General features: G+C 45.0%; 1 protein-coding gene across 4 annotated transcripts in view; it reads right to left on the reverse strand.

Moving 5' to 3' along the window:
* Positions 1-22,335, reverse strand: part of kmt2a (lysine (K)-specific methyltransferase 2A) — a 39,600-nt gene that overhangs the window by 12,491 nt on the left and 4,774 nt on the right. Inside the window, exons 2-24 of one of the 4 annotated variants that reach the window (XM_040008566.1) lie at positions 15,930-16,002; positions 12,464-15,798; positions 11,765-11,942; positions 10,883-11,111; positions 9,776-10,500; positions 9,603-9,676; positions 9,267-9,503; positions 9,004-9,150; positions 7,571-7,669; positions 7,134-7,254; positions 6,896-7,009; positions 6,536-6,717; positions 5,825-6,001; positions 5,273-5,383; positions 4,936-5,009; positions 1,687-1,901; positions 1,475-1,569; positions 1,250-1,387; positions 1,004-1,162; positions 758-869; positions 585-663; positions 280-440; positions 42-188 (exon numbers count right to left, since the gene is read on the reverse strand). In XM_040008566.1, coding sequence (XP_039864500.1) covers positions 42-188; positions 280-440; positions 585-663; positions 758-869; positions 1,004-1,162; positions 1,250-1,387; positions 1,475-1,569; positions 1,687-1,901; positions 4,936-5,009; positions 5,273-5,383; positions 5,825-6,001; positions 6,536-6,717; positions 6,896-7,009; positions 7,134-7,254; positions 7,571-7,669; positions 9,004-9,150; positions 9,267-9,503; positions 9,603-9,676; positions 9,776-10,500; positions 10,883-11,111; positions 11,765-11,942; positions 12,464-15,798; positions 15,930-16,002 — 6,982 coding nt within the window. Of the gene's footprint in view, positions 1-41; positions 189-279; positions 441-584; positions 664-757; positions 870-1,003; positions 1,163-1,249; positions 1,388-1,474; positions 1,570-1,686; positions 1,902-4,935; positions 5,010-5,272; positions 5,384-5,824; positions 6,002-6,535; positions 6,718-6,895; positions 7,010-7,133; positions 7,255-7,570; positions 7,670-9,003; positions 9,151-9,266; positions 9,504-9,602; positions 9,677-9,775; positions 10,501-10,882; positions 11,112-11,764; positions 11,943-12,463; positions 15,802-15,929; positions 16,003-22,335 lie in introns of all 4 variants that reach the window. The other 3 variants (XM_040008565.1, XM_040008564.1, XM_040008563.1) reach the window with 3 other exon arrangements.

Below are 22,335 nucleotides of genomic sequence, written 5' to 3' on the forward strand. Positions count from 1 at the left end.
AAATCAAAGTTTTAAGTGAAAAAAAGGCTGCACATTTGTACCTGGAGATGGCATGGGACGAGGACCTATTGACCGTTGACAAGGGGGGTAGCTGGGATGTCGGTTCCTGGTGTAAACTCTGAGCTTGGGGGTGTTGGCAGGGGAAAGTGTGTCAGAGCGCCTTGGTGATTCAAATGGATCAGGAAAGTCTAGAAGTGAAAAAGAAAGAGAAACGCATTAGCACATTATAGCTCTGAATATGCTTCTCACTGTAACACACACATTTCTGAACTATGTTACCTGTTAAGGAAGGTGGGCTGTGTGCTATTGTGCGATTCTCCTCAGGAGCCATCATGTTCTTTAGATCAGAATCTGCCACTGGAGGGTGACAAACTAGGATCCTGCAGGTATACACGCAGCGTTTTCGTGCATCTAAAGTACTCCAGTACACCCTCGAACACCTGCAAAGACAATTTATTTAGTTGAGCAAAGATGGCAGCTTCCTTCGCCAATCAGCAATTTAACTGCACAGAGCAAAATAACACTGACTTTTAAAACAGCAAAAAGATTTTAAGATAAAGGTTAAAAGCAACAACAAAACTCACTGGTATCCCACAGGAAAGAGTTTCCGTTTGCAGTCTGAGAGTTCAGTTAGTGTTCCCAAACAATCAATTGCCATCGAACCTGAAATGATTATATTTAAATCAGCGGTCAGCAGAGCAGGAACTGCGAAAGGTCAGGGAAATGTCACAAAAGAATGTACCAGCAATCAACCTACCAATCATCATGTGGACATTTTCAGGCTCCAGTCCTGCCAGCCACTTCCTCCTGAGATTAATGCCCTCCATGTCCACCAGGATCCTGCGGGTCACCTCAAACCCAGACACCACCTTAAGAAAAAGTACATAAATAGAAAAGGTAAAGAGAGAACTGAGAATCTAAAGTCAAAGCCCTGGCATCGCATGGTTTATCCACGCAAAACACCTAAGTGTGCTTTTAGTGATATATAATGAGATTTCCTTACTTCTCCTTTGATGAGGTCCCTGTGCTTTGGACAGTAGACTTTTTTATCTTCCAGGAAGCTGCAGTGGCACTGGCGGGCACACATGAAGTGGTAGTTACTGGTGCAAGAGGTAAGGCAGCAGCTAACGGTGGCTCCTGGCTTTTGACACTTCTCACACCGCTAAAAGAAAGTACAAATTGTAAGCGTCCAATAAAGGTGCACTGAAAAAGAGTGGAAGATTATAAGGAACTAAGTGTTCTGGTTTACCAGCTGTTTTCCCCTGAGAACAGCCATATGAACATTTTTCAAAGATCCGTCATCATCCTCGAAGACCTCTGCGGACCACAGAGCACAATTCACATGGGACCACTCATTCTGACCGATGTACAGCAGCCTGCCTCCCTCCTAAAACAAAGAAAAGAGTGAAAAGTAAGAAAGACTCAACCTTGCGGTCTGCGTCCTGAATTTTGCTGCTACCGGTAAGGCACTCACATTGGTGTTCTCGTCTCCATACTTCAGGCACAGGACGCACTGCCTGTTATCTGTGACGCCTGGTGGAGGAGGGAGCTCTGGGCTGTCCTCGCGATCTGGAGAGAAAGCAAGAATTCAAACGCAGCTTGAATCTATATGAAAACCAGTCGACAAAGCAGCGTGCAAAACAGCACGCACGCAGGCATTAGTAACATATTTGTAGTCCGCCTTACCAGGCGAGAGTAGGGGCGGTGGGAGTATAGAGGGAAGTAGCGGAGGAGAGGAGGCCGGAGAATCAGGTTCGCCGGGGGTCTTGGGCTGGGGAGCAGGGATGATCTTCTTCATGAAGTGTGGGTGTTCAGCACGGGAAAGCTCCTGTCTCTCCTGCCACTGGGCGTAGTTGTGGTCTAGGGACGGCGGCAGCACAGCGTTGGGGAGGAGCCCACTGCTGTGGAACAACAACAGAGACGGGCACCATTACCTGGCAACCTATCAGCAATGAAACTGATTGGGGGGGAAAAAAGCACATTTATTTTTGTTTTGTTGCAAATGACCCCATGTCACATAAGCAACTGATGACAAAATATGATCACGATTTGTTACGTGGGTTTAACCCCCACCCAGTAAAGATATAGCAGATGATGTGGACAAATAATGTCGGGTTTTTCAATAAATAAATGTAAACCATCTGCTTCATTGAATCAACACAAGTTATCAGCAAACGGTGAGAAAAAGCCTTTTATTCCCGTTCATGTGTTCTTTCTGATTCATTAGTTGACTGCCACATTTAGAATAGGTCATTGCCGTTGGAATATATTGTGTGACAAGTAATATCTATTCCTATGGTACAGATGATATGATGGAGCTGTTTTTTTAAGATACTAAAAAAATAAATAAAGTCTGAGCAGCAAGTGAGCAGTGACACCCATGTTAAATAACCACATTCGAGGAGTTCTGCCAAGTCAAGAAAGCCTGGGTAATTGGTGTGATGTAAAGTCTCACACTTAATAAGCCAGCAGAGGCTTCTAAAAGCAAATCCACCCAGCAATGGCCACAGGATACAGAAGAATCATTGGTTTCCTTGACTGGAGCACTGATAAATAACACAATGAACTAAACTGACAAGCAAACCGCAATTAGACCACAAGTATTTATCAGCGAGTCTTCAATTGAAATATGACACTGTTACGGTTTCCCCCTCAAACAATGCCCGAAGGCAAAGCAGAAGAAATAGTCTGAGAAAGCAGAGCGACTGAGCAAGTTGGTGAATGGATATGTGTCAGAAAAACTCCAACATGCAGAGCAGTAAATTTCCATCAACTGTCTATTTAAAGACTGAAAAGTTAGGGGGGGAAAGTCAACTTATAGCTATTCCCTCTAAAAATGTCAATGTTCTTCTCTCTGTACACATGAGGACAAAGTATTTAAATTAAAAGCAGGGGATTTTAAACACAGCATTTCCAAATGCACTAGTTTTCTTCAGAAAAAACACAATACTAGAATAATTTCAGGGAAAAAAATAATTACCAGGTTCAGTATTATTAGCCCAAACCACAAACCACTGCTGTAAAGTGATGGGATTTAACTTTGCAATGCTCAAAGCTTGTAAAATCAAGTTTAAACTCAGGGTCATCTTCCAAATAACACACAATATAAAAACATCAGCAAGGGTTTGAGCTGTAACTTGAGAAAACATCATGTCAAAAACTAAAGAAATCAGTTTAGACTTCAGAAAAAGAACTGTTGATGCTCACAAAGCAGGAAACAGATATATAAAGTCACCACAGTGTTTCCAAGTGTCATGAACAGGAGTGAGAGGTATCATCAAGAAATTCAAGGAGAGCCAAACAGAACAGATCCAGCCTGGCAGATGTAGGAAGCAAAAGATTTCAGACTACAAAAAGACTGCAGGTCTGCAAATTTGCAGACCAAAAACCCCCTCAAATTCTGCATAAAGAGACACCTTTGCACCAGACTGAAGTATATTAAGAAATCCTTTGGTAGGATGAGAGTAAACTAGAGCACTTTGGCCACAAAGACGATGATTATATTAGGAGAAAGAAGCGAGAGGCGTACAACCCAAAGAAAACGGTGGAGTGAAGCACGGTGGTGGGAGTATGATGCTGTGGGGATGTTTCAGTGCATCTGGAACTGGGAGAATCTCGTCAAGGTGAAGTAATCATGATGAAAGAAGGATATGTGAAGATTTTGATAGAAAACCCAACGCAGTCACCAAAAAACCCCAAAAACCTGGGTCTGGGTTGTTGCTCTGTCTTCGACCGATGACCCAAAACATCCATCCCTCTTGGTGAACGACCTCCAGAAGACCAAAGTGAATGTTACTAACTGGGCTGCTTTCAGGCCAAAGTGACTGACTATTGACTATTAGCATCGTGGGAGCAAATAATTCTGACCCTGATAATTTTTGGTTTCTGTGAAATAATTTTGTTCCTGTGTGGAAAATAAAAGTAGGATGTTTGGAAGTGCTGTGTTTCAAAATTCCATTAAAAATGATTACAAGGGGAAAAATAATCCTGCCCTTATCTATTAATAATATGAGTTCTTCAGTACAATAACAATAATATTAATTCTTAGTACAAAGGCATGACATGACATGCTCATATGTCATGTGACTGGAAATAACTACAGTTTATCTCTGTGATCCTGTCTTCTTCTGTCTTTAAAAACAGCACCAGGTATTGTATAGTATTGTATATAGTATAGCCTGGGACCTTTAACAGCCACTGCCAGAAGGAAATGTTGTATCAGCGATATTCTCCACTCAATCATCAGTTGATCAAGTTGTTAAAAAAGTCTGGATTGAAGTGTTTTAGCTCCCTTTGTTTGAAAACAACAAAACGATTTCTTTTACCAATCAACGAGACACACGGACTATCACATGACACCGTGATCTCAGCCCTTGGTTTGCATTTCCATTAAATATCTCGGTGGATGTTTGTACAGCGAACCCACACGTTTTATTCTTTTCAGTTCACAGCGTTCTGGTTCCCTCCTATATACAGATGATGATACGGTGCCTCCCAAAGAAACCACATCTTGCTCCTCATTTCAATAATTACAGACCAGCAGCTCTTGAAAACTGCAGTTCTCTGAGGTTTTTGGACAGGCTCGCTTTACACGAGTATTAAAGTGAAATCTTCTTCTCTGTAATTACAAACATAACTTGCGATACAAGTTTAGAAAATAGTGGCAAATAAAACACTTCACACAGTATATTAAGACTGAAAGCACTGCCTTCTGGGTGGCATTGCTTAGCTACTGAATTTCAGATTTTGCTCATATTAGTCTGAGCTCATTTTAACTTCATTTTAGCAAATCTTTTGTTGGTTATTTTAAATGCATTTAAATAATTATCAAGAACCAGAAACACTTCTGAGTGCCAATACGAGCCACTCGGAACAGGTAGTGAACACTCTCGTATGAGCTCTTGCATTTGCTAAGGTATAACGACAGACACTCACTTGGCAGAGACTTTTTGGCTTTCCCAGAATCTGGACTCTTTCACTTTGAACCATGGAAAGGTTCGGTCCATTTGCTGAAACAGAGAATGAATTCCATTAACGTTACACATCAGCCTACTCAAGCACTTGTGCAGACCTGCATTTGGAAGCGATCGTGAATGCCGTTGGCGCAGCTTTAACTCGATTAGGACAATTAACCTGTAACTGATGAAGGAAGAAGAAAACGCTTCTCACAATGTCTACGTAAACGTGTGTTTCGCTGTTGTCATTTAACCTCATTTATGCTTGCTGTGTTTCCAGCCGTGTCGTGAGACTTGAGCTGATCTGAGCTTCTTACCCGGATGAAAAAGGACTTGACCATGCTGTTGGCTTTCCTGCTCTCAGGTTGGCCTCCGTCACTGTTGATGGCTGTCTGAATGATTCGCACGATGTCATCGCTAAACTCCAGCTGAGAGAGAAATGATGAACACAAATGGCACACAATTAAGCTAATGAACATTGGTGGAAAGGACATTATCTCAGCCATCTGTGTTAATTTCCCATTACACAGCACAGGTCTGACCAGGGAGTCAAGATGTGGCTACACATACCAGATTAAAATCAAATATCAAACATGCTCTAAGGCTGTGATTTAAAAAGAAAAAAAAAGTACAAACTATTTCGAGAGAGCTTGTGAGCTTTGTCATATGTTTAGAGAAAAAATATCTGTGGTTAGCCTGCACAGATCCTCGACTACGTGTTCTCTAGTTACAGAGACTGATGAATTGCTTTTCATTAAAATGCAGCAGACAACACACTTGTCATTCCAGTTTGTCAGCACGGCAGAGATACCGGAAAACAAATGGGCCCCCCAAAAAAGAAAAAAAAGAAAGAAAGAATGCACACTTACCAATGAATTGTACCGGCCTTGATCCATCTTTTTCTCAACAGACTCCAAATCTGGAGGGGAGTCGCTGGGAGGTGTGGGGGTTACTTCTGTCAGGACTGGAGGATCTGGGCCCTCGGGGGAACGACGGGATGGAAGACTCTCCTCCGTCTCTGGATTCAGCTCTGGTGGCTTCACCGCCTGCTCCAAAACCACAGAGTATAGCTCTGACTGATGTGGTAAAATAAGCTCAGGCTGTTTCTGGTCAGAATGTGCCTTTATCTATCAATATCCATCATAGCACCACGTGGTAAAAAAGTAAAACTCACAAAACTATAAAGTAATAAAGTAAAATAAAATCAGTGTTTCCCACACACAGACTTTTCTTAGGTGGCCATCAAGGTATATAAATACCTGCCTAAGTTTATTTGGTAACACAAATGTTTTTCAAATGAAATTTCCACATGTTTAAGAGAGTTTAGCTGCGACTAACCAGAAAGGCCCTTATTAAATTTACTTGGCAGTTCTCGACTTCACAGAGGCGACCTCAAATTTATTTCTCACAAAGAAACTGGAAAATGAAAAATGTGCAGAGGAAATCCTTAAAAATGGCAGTCTGCAGAACCTAAATCTGTGGGAAACACACTGCAAATAATGCTATAATATAAAAATCTGATCAGTGAAATGTTTGCAATATGGCAAAGACTCACATCGATTTGCAGGCGTGTATCTTACCTGTCTGTACCGTAGCAGGTGTGTGGATGTGCGTGAGTTGAGCAGTGCAGTGAGGACGTTGCGAATGCAGCCCTGAAGTTCCCTTTCCAACGCCGCCCTCCACTCGGGCGGGTGTCGTTCGGTACATTTGGTACATGTGTAGGCAACGCTCTCTGGCTTTGACAGCAGTTCATACATTTCATCTGCGACACAGCGAAACAGCAGGTCATTAGGTTTATTGTTTTTCTGCATGTCATCAGCGTGACAGCGCTCAGAGGGCGGCCTGTCAGTCATCTGCTCAGACACTGACGAAGCACACAAGCTGCTACAAACTGATGAAGAACATACTGCCAATGTATTACTCGCTATGCAGCTTCTCACCTGTGAGATTCTCACACTTTGCATGAACCCAATGGTTGCAGCGGCCACACAGCATCATTTTGCTGTCATAATCATCATCGTCATAGCACTTATCACACAGTGGGCAGAAGTTCCCTGAGAGAAGAGATTAAAATTCATCAAGACCAATAAAATACTGCTTACATTCAAATGTTGTTGTATTTTTTTTTTTTTTATTGCTGGTGATACTGATCAGTCATCTACTGAGCTACCTGCTCACCTTTAGCAAAAAGTTTGGCACAATCGTGACACATGGAGAAATCATGTGACCACCGGGCATCCCAGGACTTCCCAGGTTTCGTGGTGCCGCAGCTCTTACAGCGCACACACTTGGTGCAAACCTGAAAATAAGAGGCACATAAACAACATCGTTACTACACGGTAGAAACTCGTAAGCATTCGTTTAAGGAGTAGAAAGTGTGTGAAAGTGACGCTGTAACAGGAGCAAAACGTTTTCCTAGACGCTGGCTGTGCGAGGTCGCATCCATGTAAGTAGCACAATCTTGAGAAGAAGGAAACGTGTGAACTTGGGAGAGAAATGTGCGAGCATAATGCTATAGTTTGGTCATGCAGTCGTGCAACTGTGTTACATAAAGGTGAGAAAATGGTGAGGGTGTTTAAGAGAGGAGGAGGAGGAGGAGGAGTGTGTGTGCATACCCAGATTCTCTTCTTCTTGGTGGGTCTGGTTGGGTAGTTGGGACCCAGGCACTCTGGGTGATAGCTGTTGTGGCACTTGTCGCACTCTAGCAGCTGCTGCTGCAGGGAGAGAAGTAGAAAAAGTGACAAGATGTTATTTGTATATCGAGTTAGGCAGCAGTAACATTTTCATCCCTAACAAATAGTTCTGCTCCCTGCAAATCAGCAACAAAGGCTTTGACCCATAATTGCAGTACTCGCCTTTACCACCAAGTGTCACGCTGAAATAAATGAATGGTAGATACAGCCATGCAGTATTTTTTAAAAGATGAACGGTGCTTCTTTTACACAGACGTCTTGCTCTAGTGCTCCCTCCAGTTTATAGCAGGGCACATTCATAGCGTGTGTAACGGATGGATAAACATCATTAACTAAGGCATTATGATGCAGCTTTAATGTGAGCTGTATAGTGCTCTTGTCGACAGCTGCTTAAGAGTTTTTCTTGTTTTTTCTTTGAATAAACACAGTTATCCCATTTAAAGTTTTTCCAATATACAGTTAATGTGCTGCAGGACATTTTCATCACTGAGCTAGCAGGGATCCTAACCCAAAATGCGAATGACAAACATTTATTAATAATGATCAACAAGCTAGGCTGGAGGCTGCAGTTTGGGGAGGGCCTTACTGAGGATCAGCAGCAGCACCTGGGCCTGCAGGATAGCCCCTGACACCTCTGAGAGAGGCTAACAGAGATAAAGGGGAGTGATGGTGGAGCATTTATAGACGTAAGAGCGGGAGGAGAGTGTTTGAGATGTTCCTGAAGCTCCTAAAATTTAGATAAATTATCAACAATTACAAGTTGCAAATAGTCAAAGTTTTATGATCATCCAGCACTTGATGTGCTATTTCTTCAGCGGCCTGATTTGCCCGTAACTTCGCCAGGAGCTGAGATTTAAGTTAAGCCACACTCAGTGGTGGAATCAGAATGCCAGAGACCTCCTCCTTAGAGGCAGCTCCTTGGTCAGAGACGAAAGCCAGTCAAAATAACGATTTACTTTACGCTCGCGGGCGGAGATTTATTTAAAGATCTAGCTCCAAAGAATCTTTTTCTTTAGCCTTACCTTCTGCTTTCCCCACTAAATGAGCAGTAACCAACAATTTCACATATCTTGCTAACATGTACGGCTGTTTGACTGCCTTTCTTCCACCTGATGTGTTCATTCATATTTCTAAACCCACAACCATACAAGGCTCACACCATGCACATTTTACACATGGCTTCAGTTAAATGATAAAAACATGGCAGGAATCCAAGAAGCTGATTAAGTGCTGTCTGCTGGCTAGACTAGCAAGCATCTTTCTAGGGAAGATTCTCCAGTCTTCACACACTGTCAGTCTGAACCAAGCTTCCGTGAGCGGCTTTAAAATGTACAGAACTGTATCGAATGGCTTACTTTAGTTTTCTGGTGCTGGCGCCCACAGGCCTGGCAGTATCGGCATCGTCGACAACACCAGTTCTCAAACTGCTCCTGGAGAGGGCGCTCCGATTCCCCCAGGCAAAAGAGATGGAACGGTTCACAGCATACCTGGCAGAAGACAAACTACATGCAGAGAGAGAGAGAGAGGAAGACGTGTTTGAATATAAGCTCAGCTTCTGCGTGGATGAAAGGAAGCTCAAAGGGGGGAGGGAAAAAAAGAAAATCAAGATGATTTTTACCTCCGCATTTCCACTGCTTGCACACAAAAAGCAGAGCACCCTGGGTGTGATAGGCACAGAGGTGAGCAGGCTGAGGCCACCAGCCTCCCACACCTTCTCCACATCATGGTTCCTTTTGAAATCCACTCTGATACGATGCACTCCGTCGCAGGGTGCTCTAGAATTCACCTGGCCCCTAGTCGAGGGAGTGCTCTGCGAGTTTAAAGTACTGCTGCTCGGGGGTTTAGTGGTCAGAGGCTTCACAAGAGGGGGCGACCAAAAAAACAAAAACAGTGTTTAACAAATGCTTAGGGCAAAAGTTTTGATGGACATCTTATACAAGTAAAACTTTATTACCTTGTCTTTTGGTTTGTGTTTAGTAGAAAGGGGAACAGAGCGAGAAGTTGGCTTCTTTAACTGTTTTGATTCAGCTATTAAAAAAAAGAAGAAAAAAGCGATGATATTAAAATAAGAACAAGGTAAAAAAAAAAAATGCCGTTTATTGGGAAAAGGTATGGCTATTTACTTACCTGTATCTGAAACTACTGTAGCTGAGCTCTGCTGTTGCACTGAATGCTGCTGCTGCAGCGGCTGTGTTTTTTTCTTGGGTTCATTTGGCGAAATCTTGGGTGAAGCATCCTTTTTTGAACATGCCTGACTGGTAAGTGTCCGTTGCTGCTGCTGTTGTGATGACGGCTGAGACTGCGTAGACTGAGAGGGGGAATTTTGTGCAGAAGATGACGATGAAGAGGAGGAAGAGGAGGAGGAGGAAGAAGAAGATGATGAGGATGAAGAAGAAGACGATGAAGTGGAAGAAGATGACGTGGAGGTGGAAGCTGGTACAGGTTGCTGTGGCTTGTGCCCCTTTTTACCGGGGGCACCGCTTGGGACCGTGAGCTGCTTGGGTTCTGACGTCGGGGCGGGAGACTGAGCCTGGGCTGTGGATGCGGCGGAGGCCTGAGGGGGATCGGCCGGGGCAGGGGAGGATGCGAGGGATGGCGATGATTGCTTGGATAATGGCTGTCTTGACTTCTCCTCTCCCTGCCTTAGAGGAGGAGGAGGGCTCTTTTTACGGGGAGGTTCCTCTTTTGCTGGAGCAGGAATGGGTTTGGGGCCAGAGTCTGAGTTTGGTCCTTTCACCGGATTGAGGCTCTCTTTCTTTTCCGGTGGCCTCTTTTTCTTGTCCTTCTTGCCTTTACCTTGCTTTTGAAGAATCTTTGAGGGCATCCACTGTAAGTTCTGACACTTTCTCATCCTGAAAAGGAGATTCACAAAATTTTAGCTTCCATCCTGCCTTTAATTCCCACCACAATGACGATGTCTTTGATGCATCTATACTTCTACCATCAACTGTTCGTGCTGGATGTTGATCTAATGAATCTTGTTAGTTACAGAAAAGTTACAGAAAAGGAGGAAGAAGAAGACATTTTAAGACCAACTCTGACTCTATAAGTGTATTGTCTAAGCTTTGAAAACAAACCAAAAAGATATATTCACTGGCAAATACTTCCCACTTCATCAGCATAATGAACGAGCTGGATACAGTAACAGCCCATTATATTTTGTCACATAGCATAGTTACATTTCCAAGAACGTGCATGTCAAGCTGCTGACTTCAAGTCAGGAATAATACTCACTTGCAGCATTGCTTTTTAATGTTTCGCCCTCCAAACTTAGGCTTATCCAGACAGTTGGTACATTCACCGCAGTCTTCTGGAACCTGGCAGCCTGAGCACTGGCCACAGCGCCGCGACCGTCGGCCCTTTTTAGGAGGAGCTTCTTGAACGGCCTTTTGCCGGGTCTCCCGTGGCTTTATGGGAGGGGACTGAGGCTCTGCCTCTTCTGAGCCCGCAACTGAAGACTTGTCTGTAAAAAAAATCCAAAAAAGGAGGATTTCATTATTACTGACACACAGTTTAACACAGAGAGAGTCATAAAATAGCACTATTAAGAAGAAATTCTGGCTTATTTTAAAATAAATCAATAACAACTTATTTTTTAGCCACTTTTTATTTAACCTAATTCCCGACCATCACTATTAGGTCATCTCGCCTCAAAAGTTCGCATGTAACAACATGACATGAGACCAGTCAAAATAACAGGGACAGGGCAGCCAAACGCTTCTCACTCCATCACCACTCCACTGTGTACTTGTGTGCCCATCAATGATTGAATTTCTCTTCTCCTGTGATTAGCCTGTCATCATTGTGTGCTCCAAACTGTTTCAGGACTTGCACAAATGTTGTGTCATGAATAAAAAACCATTTAGCTCACGCTGCTCTGCAATATTAGAAGTGTACACATGTCACAGTCCCAATTAAGAACCCGCCCAGAATAGCCAAGTCTTGCACAAGCTGAACTATTCTCTGTACCTTTTTTTAAAAATTAAAACGGTTAAAGATTACCATGAAGTTTACCATTTAAAACAACTAAGCAATAATATCATCCACACCAAAGAGTGTTGATTTTTGCACTTTATAGACAATTCAGTAAACTTCAAGTATGCAGGTGTGTCTCACCATCATTCCCCATGGAAGATAGGATCTTCTCTCTCTCCTCCCAGGGCAAGGCACTAAGTGTGGGCATGTCATCAGGGAACACCGCCCGGTTACGGCCAAGAGCCACAGCTGCACGACGGCATACATGCTTGATGCGCGGTCCACGGACTGATGCCTCCGACGAATCACTCTCTTGACCCTGCAGACCACCGCAAAAAGTGCATCGAATACTCATAAAGAGCATCATGATAACAAATATGCAAGACAATCCTACAAATGCACAAACTTGCAATGCAAAAAGACAGCATGTTCAGCTTATTGTTAGATGTTAGTTACGTTAGATGTGAACAATCTGACCAGTGTGCAGGTGAAGATTAAGAAGATGTGGAAACAAGGCGTGTCCTTAAAAACCCAATTTACATATTAACAGCAAAAAATAAAAACAGATGAAGGTTCTGCATAAAGGACTTTCATAAGCGAAGCTACTGCTGTTTTGTGCATAATGCATTAAGCGAGGAGAATTCCCCTTAAGTAACACCCTCCGTGGGACTTTCCTCCTATCAAGTTTCAGTCTGAGTACAAACTCAGGTTTCTATTTATAGCAAACATTCATAGCATTATGTCAAACTCATTTGCTTGTGACTATACGATTTAAATGAGAAAACCAGACAGTCTTTTTGTTGAGACTCTATGAAGGCGACGCATGAACATGAAACTGACCTGGACCTTTGCCTGATCTGTAGGTTTTAGCTTGTTCTTCTTTATCTCAAAGAGCTGGGCTTTGGCCTTCTTCAGTAGTCCAACTACCCGCTTGTCAGTCACAGGGTGTTTCTCTGAATTTGATAAAATTTTTCCAATAGAGGAAACAGGAAGCTGTTGTCTGCTGGGATGCACTGGGAGGCTTGGTGTATTTTGGCTGGGAGTACTTCTTTTCTCTTTCTCTTTTTCCCCATCCTCCATCTCTGCTCCCTTCTCAGAGGGCCTGCCTTTCTTAGGCAGACGTCCTTTAGTAAAGGACACAGGACCAGTGGAAGGTGGCACATCTGAGGAAGCGGTGTCAGAAACCGTGTCAGCTGATGTTGATTTCTTTCTCCCCGGAGCCTTTTTTGGAGCAAGACCATCAGAGTCCCTCCCATCTACAGTAAACAGACTAGAAGGTGCATTAGGGGAGCCATCTGGCGTAGAAACCCGACTTCTTTTCTCCAAATCCTTCTTCCCTTCTCTCTTATTCTCCTTCTCCTTCTCACGATTTTTCTCAGAATCTCTCTCTTTTTCCTTCTGAGCAGGTTCCTGGGGAGTGGACAAACATTTTTCTTTACCTCCCTTCCCAGCTCCTCGCCCTGTGTCTTGGCCACTGGGAGGAAAGAGAGGGAAAAGTGGGGAAGAACCGGATGATGCAGCTGACATGGGAGGTGGGTTTCCAGTGGCCCCTCTTCGATTATCGGGTGTTCCTTGTGAGGCCAGTATACCGTGTGATACCGTGGAGAAAGTGTTGAACGGAGCAGAAGTTAAGGCACTAGTGGCTAGTGGGCTTGCAGACACCCCTGGCAAAGAGCTGGGGTTACTACTGGAGGCAGAGCCTGGCAGCACAGATATCTCTGAGGCCCCTTTCCCCATGGACATCTGGCCTCCTATTTGGCTGCTGCGTCTGGTCATTGAGTGGGATGGAGACCGTGGATGGCCACGCAGTGTTCCCGGAACCGGCCGTCTCCTACGCCGCTGGGTTCTGGTGGAGCTGGGTGGCGTCTGGTGTGGGGAGATTGATCCAGGGCTGCTCCCCGAAGATGACTGCAGGGTAACTGACTCAAATATCCGAGAGTGAGCCTCACTGGGTGTAAAGCGTGGAGCACGAAGCAACGGGCTGCGCTTTTGAAGTGGTGAGTCAAAGCGGGATGATGGGGGGTGCTGGTGGTGAGCGTGGGGATGAAGAGGGGCAAACAGACGAGTCCCACTTCCCGCTCCGGTGACCGGTGCTGGAAATGCAACCGGAGCAGCTCCCCCTGCCCCACCAACACCCAGCCCGACGTCTTCAGGTGTGAGAGGTGGAGGACGGAAGTTGTCAAATACCGGCTTGCGTATAAGGCCCTCCTTGGCATATTTAGCAGAGGAAAAGTACTGCTGTTTCGGGTGGGACAGGGATGTCCATCGGAAGGTGGGCTCTCTCAGAATTGAGCGACTTCTTTTGTCTGACAAGCTGGGCAGCACTGATGGTCCAGGGAGGAATGGCGGGATGGGGTGAGGCATCCAAGACGACTGGGGGTGGTGTTCACTAATAGCAGCTGTACCAGTGGAGGTTGACTGGGGAGGCTGTGGAGGGGTGAGGAGAGGGGGAGGTGAAGAAGACGAAGAAGCTGTGGATGAAGCTTGCTGGGAATTTACAAGTGCAGAGGAGGACATCAGCACTCCTGTTGGTGGGCTGATGATTGGCTTTTTCATCCCAGTGGTGAGCGTCTCTCTTCCCCTCTGTTTCTGACCCCCCTGGCTGACCCCCTGCCGTCTCCGGCCTCGTTGATTCCTCTCTGCCAGCACATGCTCTGCCTCCGGTTCAGAGGGAGGAGATGCAGGCTGTGAGGTGTGTAGCAGGTTGGCCTCCCTCTCTCCCTGTGAGGACGGAGAATGATCCTCTGGCTCTGACAAAGCCTGCGTGGCCTCCGAAGCCTGGGAGTTGCACGATGAGTCATCCAAGCTCGGGCTGCTGGACCTGGAAGACTCTGCAGAAGAGAGTTGTGAGGAATGCTGTGACACAGCACTTGAGCCGCAAGATGGCGCGCTACTGCTGAATCTCCCATTGGCTGTGTTGCTGTTGCTGCTATTCAGAAGACCGGCAGCTGTTGATGGAACAGAGGGAACAGGGGCAGGAGATGAAGGAGGCGGGAGAGAGTCAGTCGGGGCAGTGGTACCAGCGCTAGTAACAGCAGATGTAGAGGAGACAAGCACAGGAGAAGGGGATGAGGAAATGGTGCAGGCAGGTTGGGCAGAAGTGGAGACAGATGAAGGGGCTGTGTCTAAGCGGGGTATCTTTGTATGGGGTGCTGGGGTTCCAAAACTCCCCTCATCTTCAATGAAGCGCTTGGGTGTTTTGATGATGCGAAGGGAGACGGTGCTGACCACGGGCATGATGAACTGCCTGATGTTCTTCAGCGGGGTCTTCCTGATGCCAGCTTCAATGGCTCCTCCCCCACTACCCCCAATGGCTACAGCTTCTTTCTCCAGTCGCTTCTGTGCTCCTTTCTTAGCACGTTCCAGCAGCTGTTTGGCGATGGTAGCATCAGGGCGCTTACACGGGGGGACGATTCTGACCGGCTTTCTGTGCCGAGGGCTTTTTCTGAGGCCCACCGCTCTGCCTGGCTTGGAGGGAAGTGGGGAGGCAGGTGGATTGGAAGAGTCTTGGTCCCCAGTGCCATCCACACTCCTTAGCATGGGCTGCTGAGGTGTGTGTGGTTCTGCGGCCCCACCTCTGATCCTGAACGTTTTATGTTTCCCTTCCCCACATTCAATGGAGGTAGACAGCTGGGCAGCAGCAGCAGCTGCTGCTTCAGCTTTGAGCCTCTCAGCTGATGGTGGTCGCCCACGTCTGCGTCGGGGAACACCGGGCAAAGTCTTGAGGCGTGACTTCAGAGGGGTGAGCTTGGTCTCTGTCAGCCTCTTCAGGTTGGTAACTTTGGATTCACCCCGTCCACCTTTGGAAAACCTCGCCTCAGTATCATGTGGCTGAGTAGAGCCCACTGCCACCTTCTTGCCACCCTTTCTGTCCTTGTCCTCCTCTGTGTCCAGCTCAAACCCAACCTGCCTGGTGTCCTCCCCTGCTGCATGGCTTCCCGTAGTCCAAGCTTTCTTGCTACTTGAAGAAGGGGGTCGGCCTCTTCTCTTTTCTCCGGTCCCAGGTGGCCTCCCAGGTAGCCTTTTCACCCTTTCAGCTGGTCTTTCAGGTCCCTCAGGTTTGTCCTGTGTTGGGGAGGGAAAGGATGATGGGGAAGATAGACTTGCAGCAATTTTCTGGGCGGACAGGACCCGTGGCGGGCGCCCTCTTGGCTTCTTCTCCTGTATAGGTGGTCCTGCTGATAAAACCAGAAAAACAAATAAATAACCAGGCACAAACAGCAACACCTATAGAAAAATTGTACAGGTAGAGTCATCTCAAACTGACTATAAAGTCCCTGGTAGCCAAGACGAGTTAAAATTTTACCTGAGGAAGTTGTTGAAGGGCTCTGTACTCGCTTCTGTTCAACAACCGGTCCAAATCCTTCAAATGCTTCTTCCTACAACACAAGAAAGGGAAAAAGATGAGTTGCCTGTGATCACACCATTTTGTAATGCTAAAATACAGGAACAGACCATATTTAGAGCATTAATCATAGTACATAACAGTGAGATGGCCTAGATGAGCAACACTTGAGTCATTATTGAATAATAATAATAATAATGGAATGCATTTATACAACGCTTTTCGGGACCCCTCACTCTCACATTCATACACTGGTGAAGGCAAGCTACAGTTGTAGCCACAGCTGCCCTGGGGCAGACTGACAGAGGCGAGGCTGCCATATCGCGCCATCGGCCCTCTGGCCATCACCAGTAGGCGGTAGGTGAAGTGTCTTGCCCAAGGACACAACGACCGAGACTGTCCGAACCGGGGCTCGAACCGGCAACCTTCCGATTACAAAATGAACACACAACTCTTGAGCCACGATCGCCCGAAGACAGACTACTCTAGCTTACTCTGGTGCTCTCACATTTTTCTGGTTTTTGGAATAGCATGCCTAACGTTTGAGAAGACTCAAACCACCACAGACGTCTAAATCTTACTGGGTGACTAACACATAGCAATGTACTCCTGCTCCTTGAGTTACAGCACTTACACAGGCAGACAGAGCAAAGAGGCACAAAAGACAATGAGGCCTGAAATGCAGAGCAAATACACATTAGTGGCATCTTTTCAACAAGAGGAGCAAAAATGTAAAGTGTGGCTTTAAGGCTGAGCCAGAGCAGTCTGAGCTTTGGATTCACTTAGATACATCTGTGCCTTTAGCTGAATTCAGACACTGAATCATGGTCACATGTTAAAAAATATATCAGTTAAGGCAATTTTAGCATGAAACTTTGCTATGTTTCACCATAAAATATTTCATCCACGGTTAATAACTGCCAAATGATGTGACTTTAATTACTCGGTAATATTGAATTAATTTCAATATTTTGGGAAATTATGTAAGCTCCACTCTGGCATAGTAAATGTATCCTTCCTCTCATGTCTCAATGTACCCTTGAGAAGTGCAACAGAAAAGAAAAAATCCCTCAGTGATGATTAGCATCTTTGGGCTCCTCTGTGTGCTACTACTTCTTACAATCAATGTGCTTAAGAGTGGAGGTGAGTGTGTCATTTCGTCATGTTTATTTATAGCAGCACGTGGGGATGCAATAAAGGTCTCGCTGGCCCAGTTTGTAGAGCAGCTGCGATCTAAGTGTAAGTGCAAAATTACATGCAAACTGCTTTGCACCATTTAAGAGTTACACACGCTGCATGTGGCTGAGACGCACGACAAACTGTAGGATCTAATTAGAAAGCATAAGAAGCATTAATGTGTGCTCAAATGCCGGTTTTCAGCTGTTCCACATATAAACAAACAACAATAACAGACATCAATACTGCTGTTTTTCCTGGCCTGCAGTATTTATCTAAGCATCCCACTCTGCTCATGGTGCATTCAAGCTTTTTTTTTCCTCCCCTTTTTTATGCTTCGCTCTTTTTGTATTTCACCCTCTTCTCACAGTAATTGTAGCATCCTCCTCTCTGAGCAAGCTGGTGCTCTGGGTTTGTGTCTGTTGCAGAGCGGAGCGGGGGGGGGGGAGTACCGATGGACAGCACTGAGTCGCTGTGATAATGTGAGCAGTCAATGACATTACAGCATACTTTGCCAGAGGCAAGTGCGTAGAGCAGGCTGCACGGACACATGTACCTGCACTCACTCACTCACTCACTCACTCATTCACACATTCACTCACACACACAAACACACACACACACCCTTGTGATCATGTACTAATTCTGTCAGCCACACATACACAGTTTGGTGGGCGGGGTGGGGGGTGGGGGATAGCACACCCCCCTGCATGAGCTGCACATCAAGATGTAAACAAGCAGAACACAGGAGTGAAAATGGGGGGAGGGGAGCAAAGACAAGGCAAACCAGCAAGCTCGACGAGCTAAAGGAGGAGGGTCGTGGGAGGAGGGAGAGGAGGAGAGAAAAGAGACAAGGAAGCAGCATCTTGACCACATGCACCATCAACAACGGAGGGAGCGCACCGCTCTCTTGGGAGCAGTGAGGATGAAAGGGGATGAGGTTTTGAACATGCTCGTGCAGAAGCTTGCTAAATCCCAATCTAAACATGCCTCCCACACACAAGACAAGACTCCCCTTTCCTCCCCCCGCCTCTCTTAATCTTGCTTGCTCTCTGCCATGCTTCCAAACGCACATTCAGTCAGTCAGTCACTCATTGCTAGCTCGCTCCCACTGACTGACAAGCACTGAGCAGCAGCGCGTGGAACATGCAGCTCACCATGAGCTCAATAGCAGTGCAGGCACAGGGAGGTAACTTCAAGAAGTAAACAAACACCGTAGTATACTACTGAGGTGAAGTGTTTTGTACTACGTTGTCGTGCGACGTGCAAGTGATGAAAGGGGTTACTGGAAAGACCAGAGTTTGTCTTTTTTGTTGTTGTTTTTTCCCCCTTTCCCCTTTATCTCTTAAGCTGAAGAGCACCCTTCATCTTTGCTCGCTTTTGCCGTCGCTCTCACCGTGTGAAATCCTGAGCAGTTTTACTTCCCTGCTGGTCTGTCATTTTTCATCTTACTGATCAATGCATACATGAGTTAAGTGATATAAATTACTTAAAGCTGGAGAAAGGGAAACCAATCTGATTCATGACAGAAGCATCATTAATTTTGTCAGGACGTGCAAGGGACTGTCCCTGACAGGTGTGAAACAGATGGGAATTGGGTTGGAGGTTTATTTCTCTGTATCACTCTGACAGAGCTTTTTGCACTTTGACAAAGCTAATGGGACTTTCACCGCCTTATAAGACAGCATTTAGGAGAAATCAAACTGACTACAGATGACGGGCTGCAGATGATGGATCTGTTTCTAAGGCAGGGTATAAACCCAGCTTTGATCTACAAAACGTATTCCTTGCTAAACAGGTGGGTTTCCAAACGGTATCTCTCTGGGTTTTTTGGATAGGTTTCTTAAATTCCAGATTTAGCAAAACAAGAGCAATTCTAACCACCTACTGTATGTTAGCCCTTGTTAAACAAAGTTACACTTTTAGGCTGGCGGAACAGCAAAAGCAGACAAAATAATAGAAGCAGAATATGTATAGAAAAAAGTAAAAAAATCTTACTGTGATTTATCAGCATGTCCCCTAATGATTTACTGACTTTACTTTACAATGAATATTTAAATTCAGTGGAGAAAGTAAGGAAGAGATGTACAACGCTTCATAAAGAAGGCTGGGAGGTGCTGAGAAGGGTTCATTTCCCACCTGAAACTAGAATCTGCAGCAAACCTTTGCAAGCTTTAACCACGGCCACAACTTTTCCCTTTTATTGTTTGTCTCACCTTTTTCAAGTGAATTACCACTATGACTAGATATCAAATCTAAACCCCTACCCAGCCCCAATAGTGGTCGTGCATGATTTGCAGTAAAAACAAATCATGTTGTTTTTTTGGGTTTTTTTTTTATCTCATGCTGAGCTTCAGGCCAGCCCCTCAGTTCACTCTCTTCCTGAAAGAAGCTTTTTTTAAGATAATTTCTCTTTCAAGAAAATTTCTTCTACCTGGCTCTGCATCATAAACAGAATTGCTGGAGGAGTCTGCTGCGCCTCAGATGACTATATTAAGGGTATCCCCCTATCTATATCAAACAGAGCCAAGAGTAGAAAAAAAAGTGAGTGAAAGTGAGTATTTGAGTCAGAGGGATTATTTGCACATGTGCTGAAATCCTTACTTTTACCATGTTTAATATGAGCATCTGCCACTGTTGCAATATATATGGCAAAAAATAAAGGCCATTTTTAAGTTAAAAAAACTTTTTCGTAATAAACTTCTCTCACTCATACTAAAAACACTTTAGTTCACAGCTGATATTTCTGCTTTAAAACGCGCCAGTCATTTAATGAGCACGGTTGCCCGTAATGTTAAATATACCTGATGGGCAGTAAAAAAGTTTACAACAAGCAAACAACTGCTGTCACAAGTGACGATTCACAGGTCAGTAACAAACACATTAGCATACTCTGCAGCTACCCAAACACCTACCACATCAAGATCTTACCGGAAAACCTAACCGCTACTCATATAATCAGTCGCAGTTTCATGACAGCTTATGACTTTTATGTGTTTTTCTATGTTTATGAAAGGTGCTGGCATCCCAGGGTCTTAATTTTCACTGATTTCTGCATGTAAGGCTGAACCTCCATCGACATTAGCAGCAACATGAAGAAGCACATAGTTTTATGTTAATGTGATATTCTATAATAGAGACTATTTTGATGCATTTACCTGGCAGTTACATACAAGTGTATTAAATGCAATAAGCTAAAGAAGAAAGTGGATAAAGAAGCAGTTGGACAAAACTAATTACTAGAACAAGGATTTAAGCCGGAAGCCAATGCCAGACACAGCTGCAGTGTGGAAAGTGCCTCAGTCAAAGGAGCTACCTTATTGATCCTCGCCTTACCCTGACTGCAAAAAACATTAAATTAAATTTAAAAAAAAAAAATCACATACACTATATGTGTGGAAATATCATCAAATTTACATAAGCTCCATTTAAACTCAGAAGTTACCCACTTTCAGACATCTGAACAAGTGATGAGGAGCAAAAGGAGGACAGGAAAGGGATGTCACATAGATTTATAGGTTTTCCAGGGTTATTCTGACGCTAATAGACACTCTATAGGAAGTCATTCTTCCCCGGTAGTCTAGAAAAAAAAAAAACATTTTGTTGACTCATTCCTGGAAGCTTTCCTTTAGATTTACGGCACAGACACCATGCTCTGCTCCTAGAAATGCAAACTGGCAATGAGCTCATAACCCTACATGTCTGTGATGACATATCTGTTCAAGAAGGTCTCAGCAGGGAAAGCAGTGGCACTGCTCTGTGACCCTCCCTGTCAGCACTGAGCAAAAGGTGGGCATTTGTTTTTTCAAGTGTCCAAACACTAAGTGCAACTGCTTCACATTTGTTCAGCAGCGTGCAGACCAAAACAAACACACTCCCGTGTTGGGGTACCTTCACTTTCCACACCTCACATGTGAGGAAACGAGGAAACTGTCAGTGGACAAAGGCAAACAGACTGATTGCTTGGGGAGGGGGGGGGGGGGGGGGCAGAGAGTTGTTCTCTACACAAACACACACAAACATAGTAACACTTGCACAGGCTGGCACACAAACACACATTCCCTCTGAACCATCTAAGGAGGCAGCTTGAATTAAAGTTTTAATCAAAATAAAGACAAAGCAGACACGCCTACTCCTGATTGCAATGAGGGACATAAAGTCTGAGGGACACCCCTACCACCACACACACACAAGCGCACGCACACGCACAAAGAGTAAGAAAGACGACACAATTGCCGCCTTTCTCCCAGTCAGGCAACTCCAAAAGCAGAGGTGAAAGCTCCTTGCCGCCCGCTGTAGCTGAATAAAGCCGTGGATGGGAGGGGTGGGAGGGTCTGTAACTAATTCTCCACCCAGCGTTATCCCATTGGGAGGTGGGTGGGGAGGGTTGCCCTGCACCCTTTGATATCCCTGCCTGCACTCTTTCAGCCGCCGCACTTTGTGAGGGCTGGAATAAAAGCAGACACAAAGCTCTTGCTCCAATCCACACGATGTCTCGGGGATGGGTAAGAAGGGTCCAGGAGGAGGGGTGTGTGTATGGGTGGCGGTGGGCGGGGGTCTTCTATTTAAATAGGCCAAACACCTGCTGGACCCAAGCGCCTTCCGCTCAAACACACCATTTCTTTCAAACCAGTGAGGCAAAGAGACATTTAGGTTGATACATCTATTGAGCTGTAGTTTTGTATGAATGATTAAACATTGGTAATTACATGAGAGTAAAGTGGAGGCAGCAGAAGGCAAGATGTAATGGACCAAGAACGAAAAAGGAAAAATTATGTTTAAAAAAATAAAAAAATAATAAAAAGTCAGATTCAGGGGAACAGCATGACTTGGGTTAAGGCTGTATGGGTTTTAAAGTCACTTTTAGAAACAAAGATCAATGTGGACTACATTAGATTATTAAAAAAAAAAAGAACCAACAATTTGGCCAGATCAAGAAGCTGAATTCCCAGCAGACATACAAAAGCTAATAAATGCCTTAATTTGGACAGCAACAGCCAACAAGCACCCTTTTGAGCCACCCCAATAGGCTTAGTAATCCATTCCAAAGTGGCAGCTGTCAGAAGAAAAGTTCCTCTGCCTCTCAGACAGGGTGGTGTGTGTCTGAAGTGGATTTGGGTTTTTCTGCCTGGATGAAGGAAGGAGGGGCAGGAGAGTGTCCGGCTGGCGCTCTGTTCAGGGTCGCCCTGTG

Source organism: Simochromis diagramma, unplaced genomic scaffold (assembly GCF_900408965.1).
Source record: "Simochromis diagramma unplaced genomic scaffold, fSimDia1.1 OVJJ01000344.1, whole genome shotgun sequence".
NCBI classification, from domain to species: domain Eukaryota; kingdom Metazoa; phylum Chordata; class Actinopteri; order Cichliformes; family Cichlidae; genus Simochromis; species Simochromis diagramma.